The 18,724-nt window shown below is 41.6% G+C and overlaps 1 protein-coding gene and 2 non-coding genes across 5 annotated transcripts; all 3 read right to left on the minus strand.

The window, feature by feature from the left end:
- Window positions 1-675: 675 nt before the first annotated feature.
- Window positions 676-18,448, minus strand: Ccnb1ip1 (cyclin B1 interacting protein 1). 3 transcript variants are annotated; one of them, XM_090354833.1, is made up of 8 exons: window positions 18,359-18,448; window positions 15,313-15,483; window positions 13,769-13,841; window positions 12,407-12,492; window positions 7,788-7,879; window positions 7,553-7,691; window positions 3,297-3,630; window positions 676-1,509 (listed from the first exon to the last, which is right to left on the minus strand). In XM_090354833.1, exons 4-8 carry the CDS (start codon window positions 12,407-12,409, stop codon window positions 1,310-1,312), a joined length of 768 nt encoding a protein of 255 aa, XP_090210959.1. In that variant the 5' UTR covers window positions 12,410-12,492; window positions 13,769-13,841; window positions 15,313-15,483; window positions 18,359-18,448; the 3' UTR covers window positions 676-1,309. The 3 variants fall into 3 exon arrangements, with proteins under 3 accessions (XP_090210959.1, XP_090210950.1, XP_090210942.1); XM_090354824.1 differs by having other exon boundaries at window positions 7,553-7,879; window positions 15,438-15,483; XM_090354816.1 differs by having other exon boundaries at window positions 7,553-7,879.
- On the minus strand, window positions 11,243-11,392 carry LOC150066423 (small nucleolar RNA SNORA79). Its single transcript, XR_016534663.1, has one exon. It is a non-coding gene; the product is annotated as a small nucleolar RNA SNORA79 (small nucleolar RNA).
- LOC150066424 (small nucleolar RNA SNORD126) lies at window positions 13,612-13,689 on the minus strand. The gene has a single exon (XR_016534698.1). It is a non-coding gene; the product is annotated as a small nucleolar RNA SNORD126 (small nucleolar RNA).
- Window positions 18,449-18,724: the final 276 nt, after the last annotated feature.

An 18,724-nucleotide genomic window follows, 5' to 3' on the forward strand; every position in this document is an offset into this window, starting at 1 on the left:
CACAGGAAAGAATGCTTTGTATTATCATCTATAAAATCTCATTTGATTTATGTAATGGGGATGAATTTTTCTTTTTAGCTTAGGAGTACAAAAAGGTAATTTAAGAAATTTTCCAGGGCTGGGAATTTGGCCTAGTGGTAGAGTGCTTGCCTAGCATGCACTAAGGCCTGAGTTCGATTCCTTGGTACCACATACATAAAAAAAAGCTGGAAGTGGTGCTGTGGCTCAAGTGATAAGAGCACTAGCCTTGAGAAAGCTCAAGGACAGTGCTCAGGCCCTGAGCTCAAGCCCAGGACTAGCAAAAAAAAAAACGAAACAAAAAAATCTTCAGCCAGGTCCAGTGGCTCCGGCCTGGAATCTTAACTACTCAGAAGGCTGAGATCCGAGGATCATGGTTCAAAAAGCCAGCCTGGTCACATAAGTCTGTGAGATTCTTATCTCCAATTTCCCACCAGAAAACCCAAAGTAGTACTGTGGCTCAATGTGGTAGAGCATATAAACCTTGAGCTGGAGAGTTCAGAGATGGCATCCAGGCCCAGAGTTCAAGCCCTACAACCAACCAAAAAAAAAAAAAAAAAATCTTCCACTATAGTAATAAAATGGTAATCTTGTCAACAAGTTTCTATAGTAATGCATTTCCAAGTAAATCCATAAATAAACAGACCAAGACCACAGTTGACTTAAAATAACTGCAAATTTTATTTTAAAACAATGACAAAACTTTTAGAACTACCAGTGTAAATTATTTTTATATACAAAGAGTAACTGAACATACACATATCAAACATCATTCACTGGCATGAATACACCTTCAAAAAAATGCATCTATATAAACATATCAAATAACACACGGAAACAGTGATTCAATCAAATAGCCATCATTTTACAAGGCCAAACCTTCACATGTACTGGCAAATATTTACATATGTGCATAAATACCAGCATCGACCAAAGATACATAGACATAACACCGGTGCTAATACACATATGCGTTAACACACAAATGGGCCAAAACCTGCCAAGCTGAAACAGTGATTGATAAAGACATACAATGTTGTGACCTTTTCAGCAGTGATGAAAATTGAATTCAACAAGTGAAGAAAGTCTAATAGAATGCTCATGTTTTAAAGACAAGAAAACCAGAAACTACAGCCATCCTTCCCACTAACAGTGAATTTCTTGAAACTGAAAAGTAAAGTCAACTTCAAAGACTTAATAGCATAAAAAAGTGGGTTACTTCTATTGGGTTACTTCTATTTACAATAAAGATCATAAGGACTGAAAGCAGAGAAACACTCTATAAAGTAAGTTAAATTCTTTTCATTTTGAAGGCCCTACTAGACATTTGCTGCTGCTCTGACTCATGACTTTGAGATGCAAAACTAAAAAAGCTGTTACTGGGTTCAGGTGCTGTGGGAGAACCCACAAAAAATGGTCGGAACTGAAAATCTTCATCACCACCCCGATTTCGAACTGGTGTATTGTCCAAAGGAAACTTGGAGTTGTTCCCTAGGGAGAAAAAATTAGGGCAGGGAATAAACATTTATTTCCTCACAGATCTTTAGGAACAAACACAACATTCAATAAAATACTTACAGAACTCAATTATTATGACATGAATAAACTAAGACCTAGTTATCAGATGAAAACTACAATGTCCTCACCCCCCCCCACACACACACAATGGTTCTATCCCTACTATGTATGGTTCTCTACTATAAAGGTGATATAAAAAAGGGGGTTACAGTGACATAAGTTAGATAATGAGTACCTTTGTATTTGGATGTTACAACTTCCATTATTTGGTTTTTGCTTGTTTTGTAGAGTTGTGGTCAGTTGACTTGACCACAGGGCACTGTTTCTGAGCTGTCTTTTGCTCAGTTTGTGGTCTACCACTTTAAGTCACAGCTTCATTTCCAGAGGTTTCTTGTTTTTGGTTTATGTTTTTTGGTGGTTAATTGGAGATAACAGTCCACAGAGTTCTTTACCCAAGCTGTAATACCAGCAGGGCTGGAGATGTGGCTCAAAGGTAAAGTGCCCTGAGGTACCAAGCCCTGGTACCAGCCAATAAAAAAAGTAACCAAAGGAAAGTGCCTCCAGCAAGTGTGGCTAGAGGTGAACGTCTGCAAGACTGTTATCGGTAGTGGAGCTATGGCTCAAGTTCTAGTCTTTCCCCCGCCCCCCATCAGTTCCTGGGCTTGAATTCAGGGCTTGGCCTCGGTTCCTGAGCTCTTTTGCTCAAGGCTAGCACTCTACCACTTGAGCCACAGCTCCACTTCCAATAAAAGTCATGCAGACTTTCACCTCTAGCTCGAGGCACTTTCCTTTGGTTACTTATTTATTGGCCAGTATGTGGAAGCTTAGTCCAAAAACAATGACCCCGTTTTTTTGTTTTGTTTTGTTTTGGGGGGGGTCATGGAGCTTGAACTCTAGGCCTGGACCCTGTCCCTGAGCTCTTCAGCTCCTACCCCTGGAGCCACAGCCTCACTTCCCATTTTTTTAGTAATTAATTGTGAACCATGATTGTCAGAGCTCAGCCTGAGTAGCTAGGATTACAGGCGTGAGCCACCTAGCCCAGCTACAGCACCATTTCTAATAGAATGCTAGTCCTAAGCAAAAGCTCAGAGACAGTACACAGGCTCTGAAGGCAAGCCCCAAGACCTGCACAAAAAAAAAGGGGGATGGGGGTTGCAAATGGGAAATTGGTAAGAATAAGCTCTTGACCAAGTTACATGGCTTTTTTGTGTGTGTGGCCAGTCCTAGGGCTTGAACTCAGGGCCTGAGCTCTATCTTTGAGCTTTCTCAGGCTAGCACTCTACCACTTGAGCCACAGCACCATTTCCAGCTTTTTTTCTGTGTATGTGGTACTGAGGAATCAAACCCGGGGCTTCATGCATGGTAGTTAAGCACTCTACTACTAGGCCAAACTCTGGCCAGTTACATAGCTTTCTGTACCTGCTTTATTTGCACTCAGATCTTTGCCATTTACCTGAAAACATGTGAAACAGCAGAACTGGGCACTGGGCACTTAATAATCTAAAATATACAACAAATAAAAACAATGCTTCACAGCTGAAGACATGGATGAAACACAAGTAAGCCTACCATCACTCTAGATCCCTAGTCATCACTGACTACCTGGAACTAGGTAAGGTTCACTGTTCATTGACTTAAAACAGTCTTCTCTTGCCAGAAGTAGTACTATGGCTCAAGTGGCACAGGGCTAGCCCACGTCCTGAATTCAAGTTCCAAGACCAGCAAAAACTAAATGAAGAAAAAATTAAAAATAGCCTTACCTATTGGGAAGCCAAAGACACCAGACTGTGCAATCATAGATGGCTCAAGGGTGTTGTCTTGGTTAACAATAGTGATATTTCGCAGCCTAAGGCTATCATAGAGGCCCTGGAGCTTTTGATACTGGCGATTTCGCTCCATAAGTTTCTCAGAGATGTCACTAAATTTTTTCTTGTATTCTTCTAGCACTTTCTTCATAGAAGTGACCTCCCCTTTCATAGAGGTCAATTCTACATCCTTGCTCTGTATTTGCTGAGTATATATCTTCTCCATCTGTTTCAGATGGCTCTCAGCTTTGCTGAAATTGTATTCCTGATAGAGACGTTCCTGATGTACCTGTCCCAAGACCAAGAAAGACTTTTTAATATTAAAAAAGATATACTGTAAAACACCAAAAGGCAAAGATCCTGGCACAGAGATATCATAATATTTAGAACTAGGTTAAAAAAAAAATCAGACCAGAAAGATTATAAACAAAACATTATGCCGGGCACTGGTGGCTCACACCTGTAATCCTAGCTACTCAGGGAGCTGAGATCTGAGGATCTCAGTTCAGAGCCAGCCCAGGTACTACTAAAGTCCATGAGAGTCCATGAGACTTTTTTTTTTTTTTTGCCAGACCTGGGCTTGAGCTCAGGGGCTGAGCACTGTCCTTGGACTTTCTCAAGGTTAGAGCTCTACCACTTGAGCCTCAGCACCACTTCCAGCTTTTTTCTATGTATGTGGTACCAAGGAATGGAACCACACACACACACACACACACACACACACACACACACACGAGCGTGCGCACACGCTCTGTCTCTCTCTCTCTATGAGTCTGAGACTCAAAAGAAGTAGCACTGTGGCTCAAGTGGTAGAGTGCTATCCTTGAGCAAAAGAAGCTCAGGGACTATGCACAGGCCCAGAGATAAAGCACCATGACCAGCAAATAATAAGGCCTCTCATTCATAGAGGTCTTGTACCTAAATGTACAATGCAAAACTACCCAACTCAACCAGGGCAGGAAAGGCAGTGAGACTCTCATCTCCAAATAACTACCAAACAAACTAGAAATGGAGCTGTTGTTCAAGAAATAAGAGTGATATCCTTGAAGTGGGTGTGGTGGCTCACTATCTGTAATCCTAGCTATTAGGAGGCTAAGATCTGAGAATCAAAGTTCCACACCAGCTTCAGCACTGCTAAAAAGTCTATGAAACTCTTATCTCCACTTGATCATTAGAAAACCAGGAGTGGCACTGGGGTTCAAGGGGTAGGTAACCTTGAGCAGAAGAGCTCAGGGACACACCCAGGCCCAGAGTTCAAATCCCATGACAGACAAAAAAAAAAAAAAAAGTGATAGCTGTGAGCTCAAGAGGCTTAAGAACAGTGCCCAGGCGGAGACCAAGCCCAGGACCGACAAGAAAATTTTAAAAAGGAAACTACTCTGCAAAAGACAATATGAAATGGGGTACTGGTGGCTCAGGCCTATATTCCAAGCTACTATGGAAACTGAGAGGTAAGGATCACTTTCCAGCCAGGGCAGGAAAGTCTGTGAGACTCTAATTAACCACCAGAAAACAGGAAGCAACACTGTGGCTTAAAGTGGTAGACCACTAGCATTGAGCAAGAGCTCAAAGATAGTGCCCTGAGTTCACGCCCCACAACCAACCAACCATCCAACCAACAAAGAAACTCTGAAGAGCCTAGTTAAGAGTATGGAGGCTAGATCAAAAATACAACTGGACATGGTAACTTATATAGAACTCTAGGCATTCAGTCAGACTAAAGGAGGATCATCTTAAAGAACCCAAAGGAATAACTCCTCTGAGTATTTAAGATACTATTTACCAAGGGATGGAGAGTTTGGCCTAGTGGTAGAATGCTTGCCTAGTATACACAAAGACCCAGGTTGGATTCCTTGGTTACCACACATATAGAAAAAGCCAGGAGTGGTGCTGCAGCTCAAGTGGTAGAGCTCTAGCTTTGAGAAAGCCCAAGGTCAGTGCTCAGGCCCTGAGTTCAAGCCAGGACTGGCAAAAAATAAACAAAATACTATTTATTGAAGCAAATTCCAGAAAATGAAAACATGTTGTCTGCTTTTGCTTTGGGGATTTTTTTTCTTTTTAGGGTGGCAAAGGGGAGTGAAAAAATGGAGGAAGGATAAACAAATAAATGCTGTCATGATTCTCAATAGACACTATGTGTAAAATGAACTCTGTAACTTATGGGCAAAGACAGGAGGGGGAAACTGAGGGAAAGAGAAAGTGACATTGTCAAAAAAGAAATATACTCCTTACCTGACTGATGAAATAGTAATGAACATCTTAGCAACAATAAAAATAAAGTTTAAATTTTTTAAAATTAAATAAGGAACAAAAGTTTTACTCATTTCCTCAAAAAATTAAAATTAAATTCTACTGTGCAAAAGATACTGAAATATCTAGTATGGTGGAGATCAACTGTGACCCAGTTATACAAGAGACAGATGAGAGGTCTGAGATTCAAGGCCAGATACTGTCTGTTATTTTGGTTGTTTTTACTGGTCCTGGGGGTTGAACTGAGAGCCTAGGTACTATTCCTGACTGAGCTTCTTTTGCTTACTCTACCACTTGAACTACAACTCTATTTCTGGCGCTTTGGCAGTTTAGTAGAGTCTCTCAAGGCTTTCCTGCTTAGGCCAGCTTCAAACCGTGATTCTTAGATATTAGCCACTGAGTAGCCAGGACTGGCACCCAATTTGTCCTCTCTCTCTCTCTCTTTTTTTTTTTTTGCGCCAGTCCTAGGGCTTGAACTCAGGGCCTGAGAACTGTTCTTGGGCTTTTTTTCCTCAAGGCCAGCATTCTGCCACTTGAGCCACAGCACCATTTCTGGCTTTTTCCCATGTATGTGGTGCTGAGGAATCGAACCTGGGTCTTCATGCATACTAGGCAAGCACTCTACCACTAGGCCAAACTCTCGGCCCCCTCTCTCTCTCCTTTTTACCAGTCCTGGGGCTTGAACTTAGGGCCTGGGCACTGAACCTGGGTGTCTTTTGCTCAACTCTAGCACTCTACCACTTGAGCCACAGCTCTACTTTTGGCCTTTTCTGTGGTACTGAGGAATCGAACCCAGGGCTTCATGCATGCTAGGCAAGTACTCTACCATTAAGCCCAGCCCTTATTTTTTAGTTTTTAATTTGTGCTGGGACTGGGGCTTGAATTCAGGACCTAAGCTCTATTCACTGAATGCTGACATCTATTAATGTCAACACTGTACAATGCTATGCTTTAACTTAAAACATTTGTGCCACTTTAGCCACAGCTCTACTTCTAGCTTTTCAGTGGTTAACTGCAGATGAGAATCTAATGAGACTTTACTGTCCAGGCTGGCTTTAACCAAGATTCTCATATATCAGTCTCCTGAACAGTTAGAATTGCAGGTGAGCCACCAGTATACACTTAAAATGGTTTTTAATTTATTCATTTTGAGAGTGGTGCTAGGGACCAAGCCTAGGCGCAGCTCACTAGTTTAAGTGTTCCAACAGGCACAACAATTCCTACTCTTGTCAACTAAAAAGGGCATTAGAGGGCCCGGAGCATGGCCTAATGGTAGCATGCTCACCTAGTATTCATGAAAATCTAGGTTCGATGACCTGAAACTACATACACAGAAAAAGCTGGAAGTTGCACTATGGCTCAAGTGGCAGAGTGCTAGCCTTGAGCAAAAAGTATCTAGGCCTTGAGTTCAAGTCCAAGGACTGGCCAAAAAAAAAAAAAAGGCATTATTACACTTAGTGTTAAATCTGGCCTCTTCCTCAAGAAGCTTACCTTCCAGTAAAAGAAAAGTCAGCAAATAACAAAATAATAAGTACATTGACAGGGAAAAAAAATGCTTTGAAGGAAGAGAAAGTAGAATTGGGAAGAGTATGCTGGGGAGGGGGTAACCCAATATATATGCAATGACAAAAACCTGTCCCTATTTTTAGTAATTTTGTAAATAAAGTTCTAAATTTTCCATGCAATATATAAAAAATAAAAACTGGAGCCAAGAGTTTGGCCTAGTGGTAGAGTGCTTGCCTAGCATGCACGAAGACCAGGGTTCGATTCCTCGGCACCACATACATAGAAAAAAGCCGGAAGTGGTGCTGTACCTCAAGTGGTAGAGCTCTAGCCTTGAGAAAGTCCAAGGACAGTGCTCAGGCCCTGAGCTCAAGCCCAGGACTGGCAAAAAAATAAAAATAAAATAAAAACTAATGTATAACTGAAACTCTCAAAGAGGAATTAGCGAAAATACTAACCTGATACGTCCAGAAGGCCAGTGCTCGGGAGCTAATGTCCAACACGATCTCTGGTCTCAGGCCTGCTAATACCATAGCTTTATATTCCTCTGATGGACTGAGTTCTGTGCGGACAATATCTAGCTTTCCAGAAAGGGTACTGTTACAGGCAGGGCAAATAGCTGGTGAACGGCTAAACTCACCACTACCATGCTGATCACAGAAGATGTGAGAGCAGGCAGTAACCCATGCATACCCAGAGAGTTTGCAGCGGCACTTTCGATAATTACACAGCAGCATATCTTCACACAAAGACATGATAAGGAAGTTGCCAAATGCTGAGAAGTCCTAATAAGGGATAAAATGAAAAGGCATGTAGGTCAAATTGTAGTGAAAATATGCATGCTTTATTTTTCCTAAAGTGAATATTTTGTTCTTTTAGTATATTTACAATCAATGTATATTAACTTCAGTAACTTGTCTCTTTTGTACTAGCATGATTTTTAAAAAAGAAAAAGAGGGCCGGGAGTTTGGACTAGTGGTAGAGTGCTTGCCTAGCATGCAGGAAAACCCAGGTTCGATTCCTTGGTACCACATACATAGAAAAAAGCCAGGAGTGGTGCTGAGGCTCAAGTGGTAGAGCTCTAGCCTTGAGAAACTCCAAGGAGAGTGCTCAGGCCCTGAGCTCAAGCCCAGGACTGGCAAAAAGAAAAAATTAAACACATTAGGTGATCCCAAAATTTACCTGAACACAAAAGTGATTTATTCTGAATTTTTTCAAAAGGTTGTACAAGGAGTTACAATTTAATGTCTTCAGTACTTCCTGTACAGTCACGCTGTCCATAATTCTCAACACCCATCAGTTCCCTTGACTCTTCACATTTCCCACTTACATAGGTACATACGTAAGTGTATTTTTCACTGTTCCTTCTCTCATTGTGTTGTTACACTGTTAACTGCTATTTATCATTCACTGTCTAAACTGAACTATTATAATCATTCTTTGCTAGAATGTTTTAGTACTACATCTCAAAATTAGCAAACAAAATTCCACGCATGACTGGAGACATTTCTCTGGAAAAATTACTTGAAGCTACACTACTAGGTTTTTCATATTAGATGGAGACTAACCTAATTATTTCTACTAATTATCATCATGAAGCCTGAAAGTTCTACAGATAACCTGTCTGTGTAATTTCTTCACCAACAGTTAAATAATTTAGCTATTAATTTCAACACTATACACAACTAAGTTTTGACTTACACATTAAAAAAAAAGTTTTGTTTTAAGTCTGTAATCCTATTGGGGATCCTGATTCAAAGCTAGCCTAGGCAGGAAAGGCCATAACTCTTACCTCCAATTAACCACCAAAAAAAGCAGAAATAGAGCTGTGGCTCAAATAGTAGAGCACCAGCCCTGAGGTCAACTGGCAGAGCGCTAGCCTTGAGCAAAACAGCTCAGGTATAGCACTCAATCTGAGTTCAGGCCTCAGGACCAGCACCTAAAATAAAACCTGCATGCAGCCTTGCCCCCGGTGGGTTCACACCAATGCCTGCACCCTCCAGGCCTCACCCAGCAGCCCACGAGCGTGCCTGTACCTCCAGACCGTGGTGTTATGGTCACAGTAAGCAGAGAGCAGCTTTTCCGGGGGACCCCAGCCCCGACGTCTGGGAGTGACAGCTCATTTCCAATTTCCCACCAGTGGGGAAAACATGCTCGTGTTTCTTCACGGCCGTACGAACCAAGGGCCAGGGAGAATTCAACTCAACAGAAATCTGTGAAAAATCCTACCTGCTCTCCACCCGCTGAAAAGTCACAACCACAACAACACAAATAAAATAAATATTTGGCCTGAAGAGGAAAAAAAAAAAAACAACAACTTACGGCCAAACGACACCGCCTCAAGAGCTCTGGCTAACACGAGCTCGCAGCCTCAGAGCGCATGCGCAGAGCCGCGCGCTGCATGCTGGGCAGCAAGTATGCTGGGATGGATGGCTGGGGGGTGGGGGTCGCTAGGGGCTGGATCTCACAGAGCGCAGGCGCGGGATCTGATCCACGGAGTGCGGGTTGGAGGCCTGTAGGACGAGTGGGGCTCAGAGCACGGGCCTGGGCCCGGTGCTGCCAGCATGAGCTGCAGTTCCTGAGGAGTTTGCAGGCCGGCAGCAAAGGCTTTGTAAGTAGTTAAGGATGATTCCTAGAAGCTGGGTGACGCTTGAAACTTTTCCTTGAGTGAGCATTGCAAGCATTCAAAAAGTGCTTTGAGAGAAAGCCATTGGGATCCATTGGTTATACTTGAATTCACAGCCTCAGGCTTGCTCGGCTGGCTTGCTCGCTCAGGTGGTGTGTCACCACTCGAGCCATGGCTCCAGACCTGCTCTCTCTTGGTTATATCTGGAAATGCAATCTCCAGGCATCCTCTGCCCAGGCTGGCTTCCAACAGTGAGCCTCTGTAGCTGGCTCAGTATCCCAACATTAAGCTGGCATGAACCACCATTCTCATTTGGCTTATTGGTAGTCTTTAAAATGATGATACTGCTTGCTCAAGGCTAGCGCTCTGCCACTTGAGCCACAGCGACACTTCCCGCTTTTTCTGTGTATGTGGAACCCAGGCTTTGTGCATGCTCGCTGAGCACTCTATCACTGGGCTATGCTCCTGGCCCTTTTTGGATTGTTTTGTTTTGTTGTTGTTGTTGTTTGTGGGTTGTGGGACTTGAACACAGAGTCTAGGTAACGTTTGGAAGCTTTTACTCAAGCCTGGTACTCTACTACTTGAACCACACTTCCAATTTTCTGGTATCTCACAGAGTTTCCTACCTGGGCTGGCTTTGAACTTCAATCCTCAGATCTCAGCCCACTGAGTAGCAAAGATGACAGGGTGAAGCACCAGTACCCAGCTTCACTGTACTTCCCCACCTCCCGCCCAATCCTAAGGCTTGAACTCCAAGATCTGGCCACTGTCCCTAAGTTGCTTTTTCCTCTCTACCACTTGAGCACAGCATCACTTCTGGCTTTTCCTGTTTTTCTAGTATGAAGGAATTGAATCTAGGGCTTCATGCATGCTAGTCAAGGTACCAGTTAGTATCTATATTGCCATTAAAATAATTGCTATTTCCAAGGACATTTTTAAATCATGAAAAGAATGAATGAGTAAAGACTCAATTCAAATCTGTTATCTATTATGGGTCAGATATTATACTGGAAAATATTACTTTTTCTTGCCTCTTTTTATATGTTCACAGGGTGATTCTGTAAAGCCATTTCTAGTTAAGGACTCGGCTTTCATCTCTTTTTTACATTTTTATTATCAAGGTAATATATAGAAGGGTTACAATTACATGGCTCAGGTGGTGGGTCCATTGCTTCTCACACATTAATATCCCTTCTTACATTTTTGTCCCTATTTCCCTCCTCCCACCACCTTCAGCTTTCATCTGTTTTGGGGCTGGCAACGTAGCTCAGTAGTACAGCACTTGCCCACCAGATGTTTAATTCCCCAGCCACATGCAATCATCTACCTTTATGCTGTAAAGGAAATTACTTTTAAACTCCTTGAAATGTAGCATAAATAAAAAAATACAGTAAAACATTATCTTTCCTCCTTGGCTAGTTTCCAACCATGATCCTTAGATCTAAGTTTCTTATAGGATTACAGGGTCTGAGCCACCAGCGCCCACCTCAAAGGAACATTTAAAATGTACAGTTACTATCTGTGTTGTTTGACTCCGCAAAATTCAGAAGGCACTAATGGACAGACAGCCAATCCGTCCTCATGGTACCCTGAGTGAAGACAAGCCACTTTTGTATATGATGGACCAAAATCCCACTGCCTAGTCTCCAAGCAGTGAGAGGAACAGCCATCAAAGTTTATGTCCAACTTACCTTTGTTTATGAAACACAAAAAATAAAAACACCAAAAAGCACTTCTATGATAATTAGGAAGTAGAAAAGAGAAAGCAAGCGAGGGTGACATTGCTCGAGAAGCACTGTACTCACCGCCTGACTTATGGAATTTGTAACCCTTAGCACAATTTAATTATAAAGAATTAGAAGATAGCATTCTGATTGATTCAGCTAGTAAAAATAAGTTAATGTCAAAAAAGATCAACTAAGGCCAGGAGTGTGGCCTAGTGGTAAAGTGCTTGCCTAGCATGTACAAAGTATTGGGTTTAATTCCTCAGTACCATACACACAGAAAAAACCAGAAGTGGTACAGTGGCTCAAGTGAAAGAGTGCTAGCACTGAGCAAAAAGTGTCCAAGGAAGCAGGCATGGTAGCTCACTCTGTAATCCTAGCTACTGAGGAGGCTGAGATCTGAGGATCAAGGTTCAAAGCCAGCCTGGACACAAAACAACCTAAGATTCTTATCTCCAATTAAACCTCTAGAAAACAGGAAGTGGGGCTTGGCTCAAGGATAAGGTGGTAGCCATGTGCTGAAGAGCTCAGGGACAGAGCTCAGGCTGAGTTCAAGCCCAGGACTGGCACAAAAAACCCCAGGAAAATGCTTTTGAAACTATAAATATATATGTAATATCCTATTGCCATACAATCTCATATATATATGCGCTACAATGTTCTGTAGTATTCTAAATTCATACATTCTTTAATTCAACCTTACCAGTAATCACCCCTTAAGTAAGACTATATTTTAAGATATAGTTAGGAGAATAAGATGCTAAAAAGAAATACCATGGTTTTACAACTGTTGAGTAACAGTTTTAAACCAAGTCTGGCTCCAGAAATCATGTAAAATTGCTAGTCTACCTATCAACATCTTTAATTGACTTTAAAAATAAAATTTGCAGCATGTTAGCAGGTAGGCTTAAATTTACAAGGAACTGTACATCTCAGTTTCTCAAGCTCAACAGACATCTTACCATAAAAGAAAAAGTCAGTCATTGGTTCTGAACAAATCCATAATGGGAATGTGACTCATATGTGGTTCTTCCAGTTCTGGTCTCTTCTGCAAAAATTTAAAAATGTATTTTAAATTTAAAAAATTAATCCTTATACATCGCCAAATATTACTCCATATATTACTCCATATATTAATATCACATTGAATTATTGCCCTGACATACAATTCTTTGTCCACTGAAAATTCTGGCACTGGTAAACAATACAGGAGATATTAACCTCATGGTGGAGTATCTGGCTAGCATTAGCACATACAAATTCCAGGGCTCAATCCCCAGTACTACAACAATGCATGTGTATATAGATCTCTACTATATATCCCCTTTCAGCATCTGCCAAGCAATCATCTACATTAAAATGTGCTAATAAGCTGGAAACCAGTGCTCCGTCTGTAAATTGAAGATCAAGATGCAAAGAAAGGCCAGGTAAGAAAGTCTGTGACTCATCTCCATATAAGCACCCAAAAGTAAAAGTTCAGAGATACAGTACTATTGCTGGGTGCGGTGGCTCACACCTGTAATCCTAGCTACTCAGGAGGCTGACATCTGAGGATCAAGGTTCAAAGCCAGCCCGGGCACAAAAGAACCTGACACTCATTAACCTCTAGAAAACTTGGGAAGGGGGGCTTGGCTCAAGGGTAAGACAGTAGCCTTGAGAGGAAGAGCTCAGGGACAGCGCAGTGCCCAGGTTGAGTTCAAGCCCCATGACCCACAAAAATAATAATAATAATAATAATAATAATAATAATATTTATTTTTAAAAAAGATCCAGTACCAGCAAAAAGGAAAAAGAAAAGTTTAGGCAGAAATATTTTATTGGTCAACAGACCATTTTTAAAATCATATGTCATGAAAACTCCATTTCAATGAGCCTACTAACCTTTAACTATAGTATAACATTTATGATTTACAACTAATAATAGACTGATAAAATACAAACTGCCAACCTAAATAACTAATAGAATTAGATCAGTTACTAGTTAGTGGCTTTTCCTTTTTGTAGTGCTTACATTTTTAGACCTTAGCTGTATCACAAAGATTAAAGCACAAAGTCCTGGTCAAAGTGCCAGATTTATAATCAAAAGCTATAGGAATTTTTTGTTAACACAGGCTTAACTCCAGAGACTAACAAACTGAATTCAATTTCAGTCATTGCCCTTGGCTTTCGTCTGCTCAGAGCATGTGTTTAACATCAGGTAGATCAGCTGAAACACGGACTAACATGAATTTCATCATGGCAAACGAAAGGAATAAGGGCAAACACTCTGACATATCTTTCAGGGCAAAAAATGCAAGTGTGTGTTTTTATCCTCTTATAATTACCTCTGATAGCCAACGAATTCAGCTCCAGTCCAGAAATCAGGTTGAAAAACAGATAAGCCATCAAGTGTCATCTCTGGGGGGAAAAGGTAAATACACAAAGGTAAAGATTTCAGAATTCATACCAGCATGCTCCACATCAAAGCATGAAGAAAACTAAAATTACTGTCTTTCCTTTAGTTAAAATTCAATTTACGGGAGCATAACCTAGTGGTAGAGTGCCTATCTAACATGTACAAAGCCCTAGGTTAGATTTTTTAGTACCACATACTCAGAAACTAAGGCAGAAGTGGCACTGTGGCTCAAGTGGTAGAGTTCTAGCCTTGAGAAAGTCCAAGGACAGTGCTCAGGCCAAGTTCAAGCCCCAGGACTAGCAAAAAAATAAATTCAATTTAGCAATTAAAACTATTTGAATTGGATGAATATCAAGTGCCTAAGCTCAACACTAGGAAAATAAAATGATTGGTAGAGGGTAGGGTGAGGAAAAGGGGGACAAAAAAATGAGAAGGGGTATCAAGGTTTGAGAAGTAATGTATCCTGACAAATGTAACTGTAACCCCTGTACACATTATCCCAACAATAGAACACAATAAAAAAAAATTAAGCCATTTGTGGGGTGGGAGGGAGTCAGTAATGGGGCTTTGATCTCAGAACCTGGGAACTGTTCCTGAGCTGTTTTGCTCAAGGCTAGCCCTTACCCCTCAGTCCCAGTGACACCTCCAGTTTTCTGGTAGTTAATTGGATATAAGTCTTATGGACTTTCCTGCCTAGGCTGGCTTTGAACCATTGATCCTCAGATCTGAACTTCTTGAGTTGCTAGGACTATAGGAAATAAGCCACCAGGACCCAGCTTAAGGCATTTTTTAAGTTCAAATAAAACTGTACAGTAAAGCTATCCAACCTCTCCAAGGCTATAGAAGTCAACCATTTCAAAAGAAGCCAGAGGCCAAAATAGGTTTTCAAACATTTTATTTGTTTGCTTGTTTGTTTGTTTTTTGCCAGTCCCTGGGCTTGAGCTCAGGGCCTGAGCACTGTCCTTGGTCTTTCTCAAGGCTAGAACTCTACCACTTGAGCCTCAGCACCAGTTCTGGCTTTTTCTATGTATGCAATCGACCTAGTGCTTGCTAGGCAAGCACAAACACTAGGCCACACTCCCGGCCATCAAACATTTTAATTTCATCTAAGACAATATTGTTTTAACATTGTACTTTTAGTAATCCTGTCACTACACACTAATTCGCCCCTCAAAAAAAATAAAGTGCCTTCACACAAGGCACACCTTGATTTGAACTCAGGGCCTACCAATTTAACCATGCTCCTAACCCCCCCCCCCACATACCCCTTTTCTTTTTGCCAGTCCTGGTGCTTGAACTCAGGGACTGAGCACTGTCCTTGGTATTTCTCAAGGCTTGAGCCACAGCACCATTTCCAGCCTTTGCTATGTATGTGGTATCGAGGAATTGAGCCCAGGTCTTTGTGCATACTAGGCAAGCACCCTACTACTAGGCCAAACTCCCAGCCCCAAGGTAGTACCTTGATCAAAGTACCTGACTTTCTGGTCAGGTCAATGATTAGCACTTCCTGTTGAGGATGTTCAAATTAAAGCCCATGTGCCTTTTAAGGGATCCACATATATAGATCCCTTCCCAGGGCCACTTTTGGGCTGGCATACCAGGCACAGATGATCCAGGTCTTCCTCAGTAGTTTTCATCTTCCACCTGAAACAAAATAAATTGTAAACTGTTCCGTTGGCACAGTTTTCTAAAAGACATTGCTACCAAAACATCAATTTTTTTTACTATGTCATTACTATGTAATACTCATTTTCTAAATTCATCTTTTTTTTATAACTTTATCCTTTTTGATTGTTTTAATTGTAAAAAGGGGTCAATTCTCAATCAGTAAAACCCTTTTATCACCTAGCTCAACTCCACCCATCCTTAGTTACCTAGTTCTACCTACTGTCTTAAATACAGGACAAAGACTCCAAGCATGAGATTTAATAAGGGTGTAGTCAGAAACTTGGAGAGATTGCACAGCTCCCATCTCCACTGGTCCTGTTTCATGACTACTTAAAAATGATAGAGTGCATGGCAACTGAGTCAAGACAAGAAAGGGGCTGGGAATGTGGCTTAGAGTGCTCACGAAGGTCTGGGTTTGATTCCTTAGTACCACATAAATCGAAAAAGCCAGGAGTAGTGTTGTGGCTCAAGTTGGTAAAGTGTTAGCCTTGAGCAAAAGAAGCTCAGAGATAATGCCCAGGCCCTGAGTTCAAGCCCCAGGACTGGGGGAAGAAAAAAAAAGGTTTGAAAAAACTTATTTCATAACAATTTGCCATTGTGTAGATCTGTTTGCTTGGCTGATTAGGAGCCTCAATCCTCAGGTTCAGATCTCTGCTTCCTGAATAGCTAGGATTATAGGTGTGAGCCACTAGTATAGTATTCAGCTTACACACTTGTGCCAATTAAGTGAGGTAATGGGTATATTTCCTCTTTTTAGATAGATGCTAGTGTATTTATAATCTCAGCTATTCAAGAGACTTAAGATCAAGTTCTACCCTGGGCAAATGAGCAACAGCTAGTTCCTAATTACATTTTTATACCTGAGTGCTGCTTTTCTGCTCAAGGTTAGCACTGTCACTTGAGCCACACCTCTACTTCTAGCTTTTTTGGTGGTTACTTGGAGATGAGTCTCATGGATGTTCTTACCCAGGTCAGCTTTGATCCTCAGATTTCATCCTCCTGAGTAGCTAGGATTGCAGCAGGAGCACCTAGATGTCTCTATTCATAATTTTTAAAAGAACTGGAGGGATTCTAGGCATGGTGGCTCACACTTGTAATCCTAGCTACTCAGGAGGCTGAGATCTGAAGATAGTGGTTCAAAGCCAGCCTGGGCACAAAAGACTGACAAGTGAGACTCATCGCCAATTAACCACCAGAAAACTAGAAGTGGCGCTGTGGCTCAAGGAGTAGAGCCCTAGCCTTGAGCTGAAGAGCTCAGGGACAACACCCAGGCCCAGAGGTCAAGCCCCACAACCAACCAAAAAATAAAGGCAGGAGGGGGGCCGAGAGTTTGGCCTAGTGGTAGAGTGCTTGCCTAGCGTGCACAAAGCCCGGGGTTCGATTCCTTGATACCACATATATAGAAAAAAGCTGGAAGTGGTGCTGTGGCTCAGGTGGCAGAGCTCTAGCCTTGAGAAAAGTCCAAGGAGAATGTTCAGACCCTGAGTTCAAGCCCCATGACTGGCAAAAAAAAAAAAAGAACTGGAGGTGTAGCTTACTGACATAAAGGAGGCCAAAGGTTCAATCCCTATTAACAGAAGGGAGAGATGGAAAGGGATGTAAGGGCCAAGTAGAATTATCAGCCTTGAGCCAAAACACTGGTGAATTTTTGAAGTCAGACAGTTGAATATAAATTCTGACTCTGCATTTGGCTCTATTACTTAAAGTGTCCAGGCCTTGAGTTCAAGCCACAGGACTGGCAAAAAAAAAAAAAAAAAATTTGCCAGGGTTCCAGTTGCTCACATCACATCTGTAACCTAGGTACTCAGGTGGCTGAGATCTAAGATTTGGAGTCAGCCTGGGCAGAAAAAGTCCCCATAAGATTCTTATTGCCAATTAACCACTCAAAAAATAGATGTATGCTGGTGGTTCAGTCTGTAATCCTAGGTAGTCAGGAAGCTGAGCTCTGACAAGGTTCTAAGCCAGCCTAGGCACAGAAGAGTGTGAGATGCTAATCTCAATTTAACTATCAGAAAACTGGAAGTGACACTGTAGCTCAAAATGGTAGAGAGCTAGCCTTGAGCTGCAGAGCTCAGACAATGTCCAGGTCCATCCTGAGTTCAAGCCCCACACGCAACAGATACATCACACACACACACACACACACACACACACACACACACACACACACACACACACACACATAAACTGGAAGGAGCTGTGGTTCAAGGCTCCAACCTTGAACTAAAGATTTAAAGATCAGCAGAAATCCAGTGCCTTCTATATAGTTACCTTTTGACAGCAAAACCATGCTCTTGTTGGGAAGAATGGAGTATATAATCCTTTTACAATGTAGTTTTAGGGAAATTCCCAAAGGTCATTTGTAATATACTGCATTCTTACATCCACAAATAAAGGAACTTTTCCTAACTTAATGCTAAAGAGTTAGTAAACCCAGTAATCTCAAAAATCCTCCTAGCGTACTGGCAGGTGGCTTACACCTATAATCCTAGGTTTTTCAGGAAATCAAGATCTGAAGATCCAAGTTCAAAGCCAGCCCAGGCACTAAAGACCATGACTCTTATCTCCAATTAATCACTAGAAAACCAGAAGTGCTGCTGAAGCTCAAGGAGTAAGGCAGTAGCCTTAAGCTAAAGAGCTCACTGGGACAACACCCAGGCCCAGAGTTCAAGCCCCATGACCACCACCACCAACAAAAATCCTCCTAGCCATTTTTCTCAGTAAACATTGAAAACATGCCCCTCTAGTCCTCAGAATGCAATGGGCACCAAGGCACTTAAAACGAGATAAAACTACCTGCAACTTTGTACAGCTAAAAATAATCTTTAAGAAATAAAGATAAAACCATTACCTTATCAAGCCAAAGAGGATAGGCATAAAGGGCACCAGCATGGTTTTAGTAGGAATTCTTCTCATCAAGATATTCAGGGTGTAGTCAGTCTTCAATGACTAAATGCACAAAATATAAACAAATACTGAAAACTACCTGGAGTCCTAAGAACACAGCAAAATCTAACTAATATACCATCTCCCAACTCAAGCAGTAGTTATTCATGTTGAGTAAGATAAAGGACATAAAACTATTCTTCCCAGGAGTTACTTTACGAACATCTTGAAATCTACTAATGGATTGCTATGGAAGTCTATGACTTATTGTAACCTGATGCCACTTCGGACCACTTCCAAACCTGCTTGTAATTAGAGACTACTGTAACTA

This window comes from Megascapheus bottae, chromosome 2 (assembly GCF_031878675.1).
Source record: "Megascapheus bottae isolate mThoBot1 chromosome 2, mThoBot2.hap1, whole genome shotgun sequence".
Classification (NCBI taxonomy): Eukaryota; Metazoa; Chordata; class Mammalia; order Rodentia; family Geomyidae; genus Megascapheus; species Megascapheus bottae.

What these genes read in the sequence shown, in the direction of transcription:
- Ccnb1ip1 (XM_090354824.1), bottom strand. An exon ending in TGGCCTTCTGGACGTATCAG is followed by an intron (nt 3,631 to 7,552) that starts GTTAGTATTTTC and finishes GTCTTGGGACAG; the next exon opens with GTACATCAGGAACGTCTCTA. An exon ending in TGTCTTTGGCTTCCCAATAG is followed by an intron (nt 1,510 to 3,296) that starts GTAAGGCTATTT and finishes TTTTCTCCCTAG; the next exon opens with GGAACAACTCCAAGTTTCCT.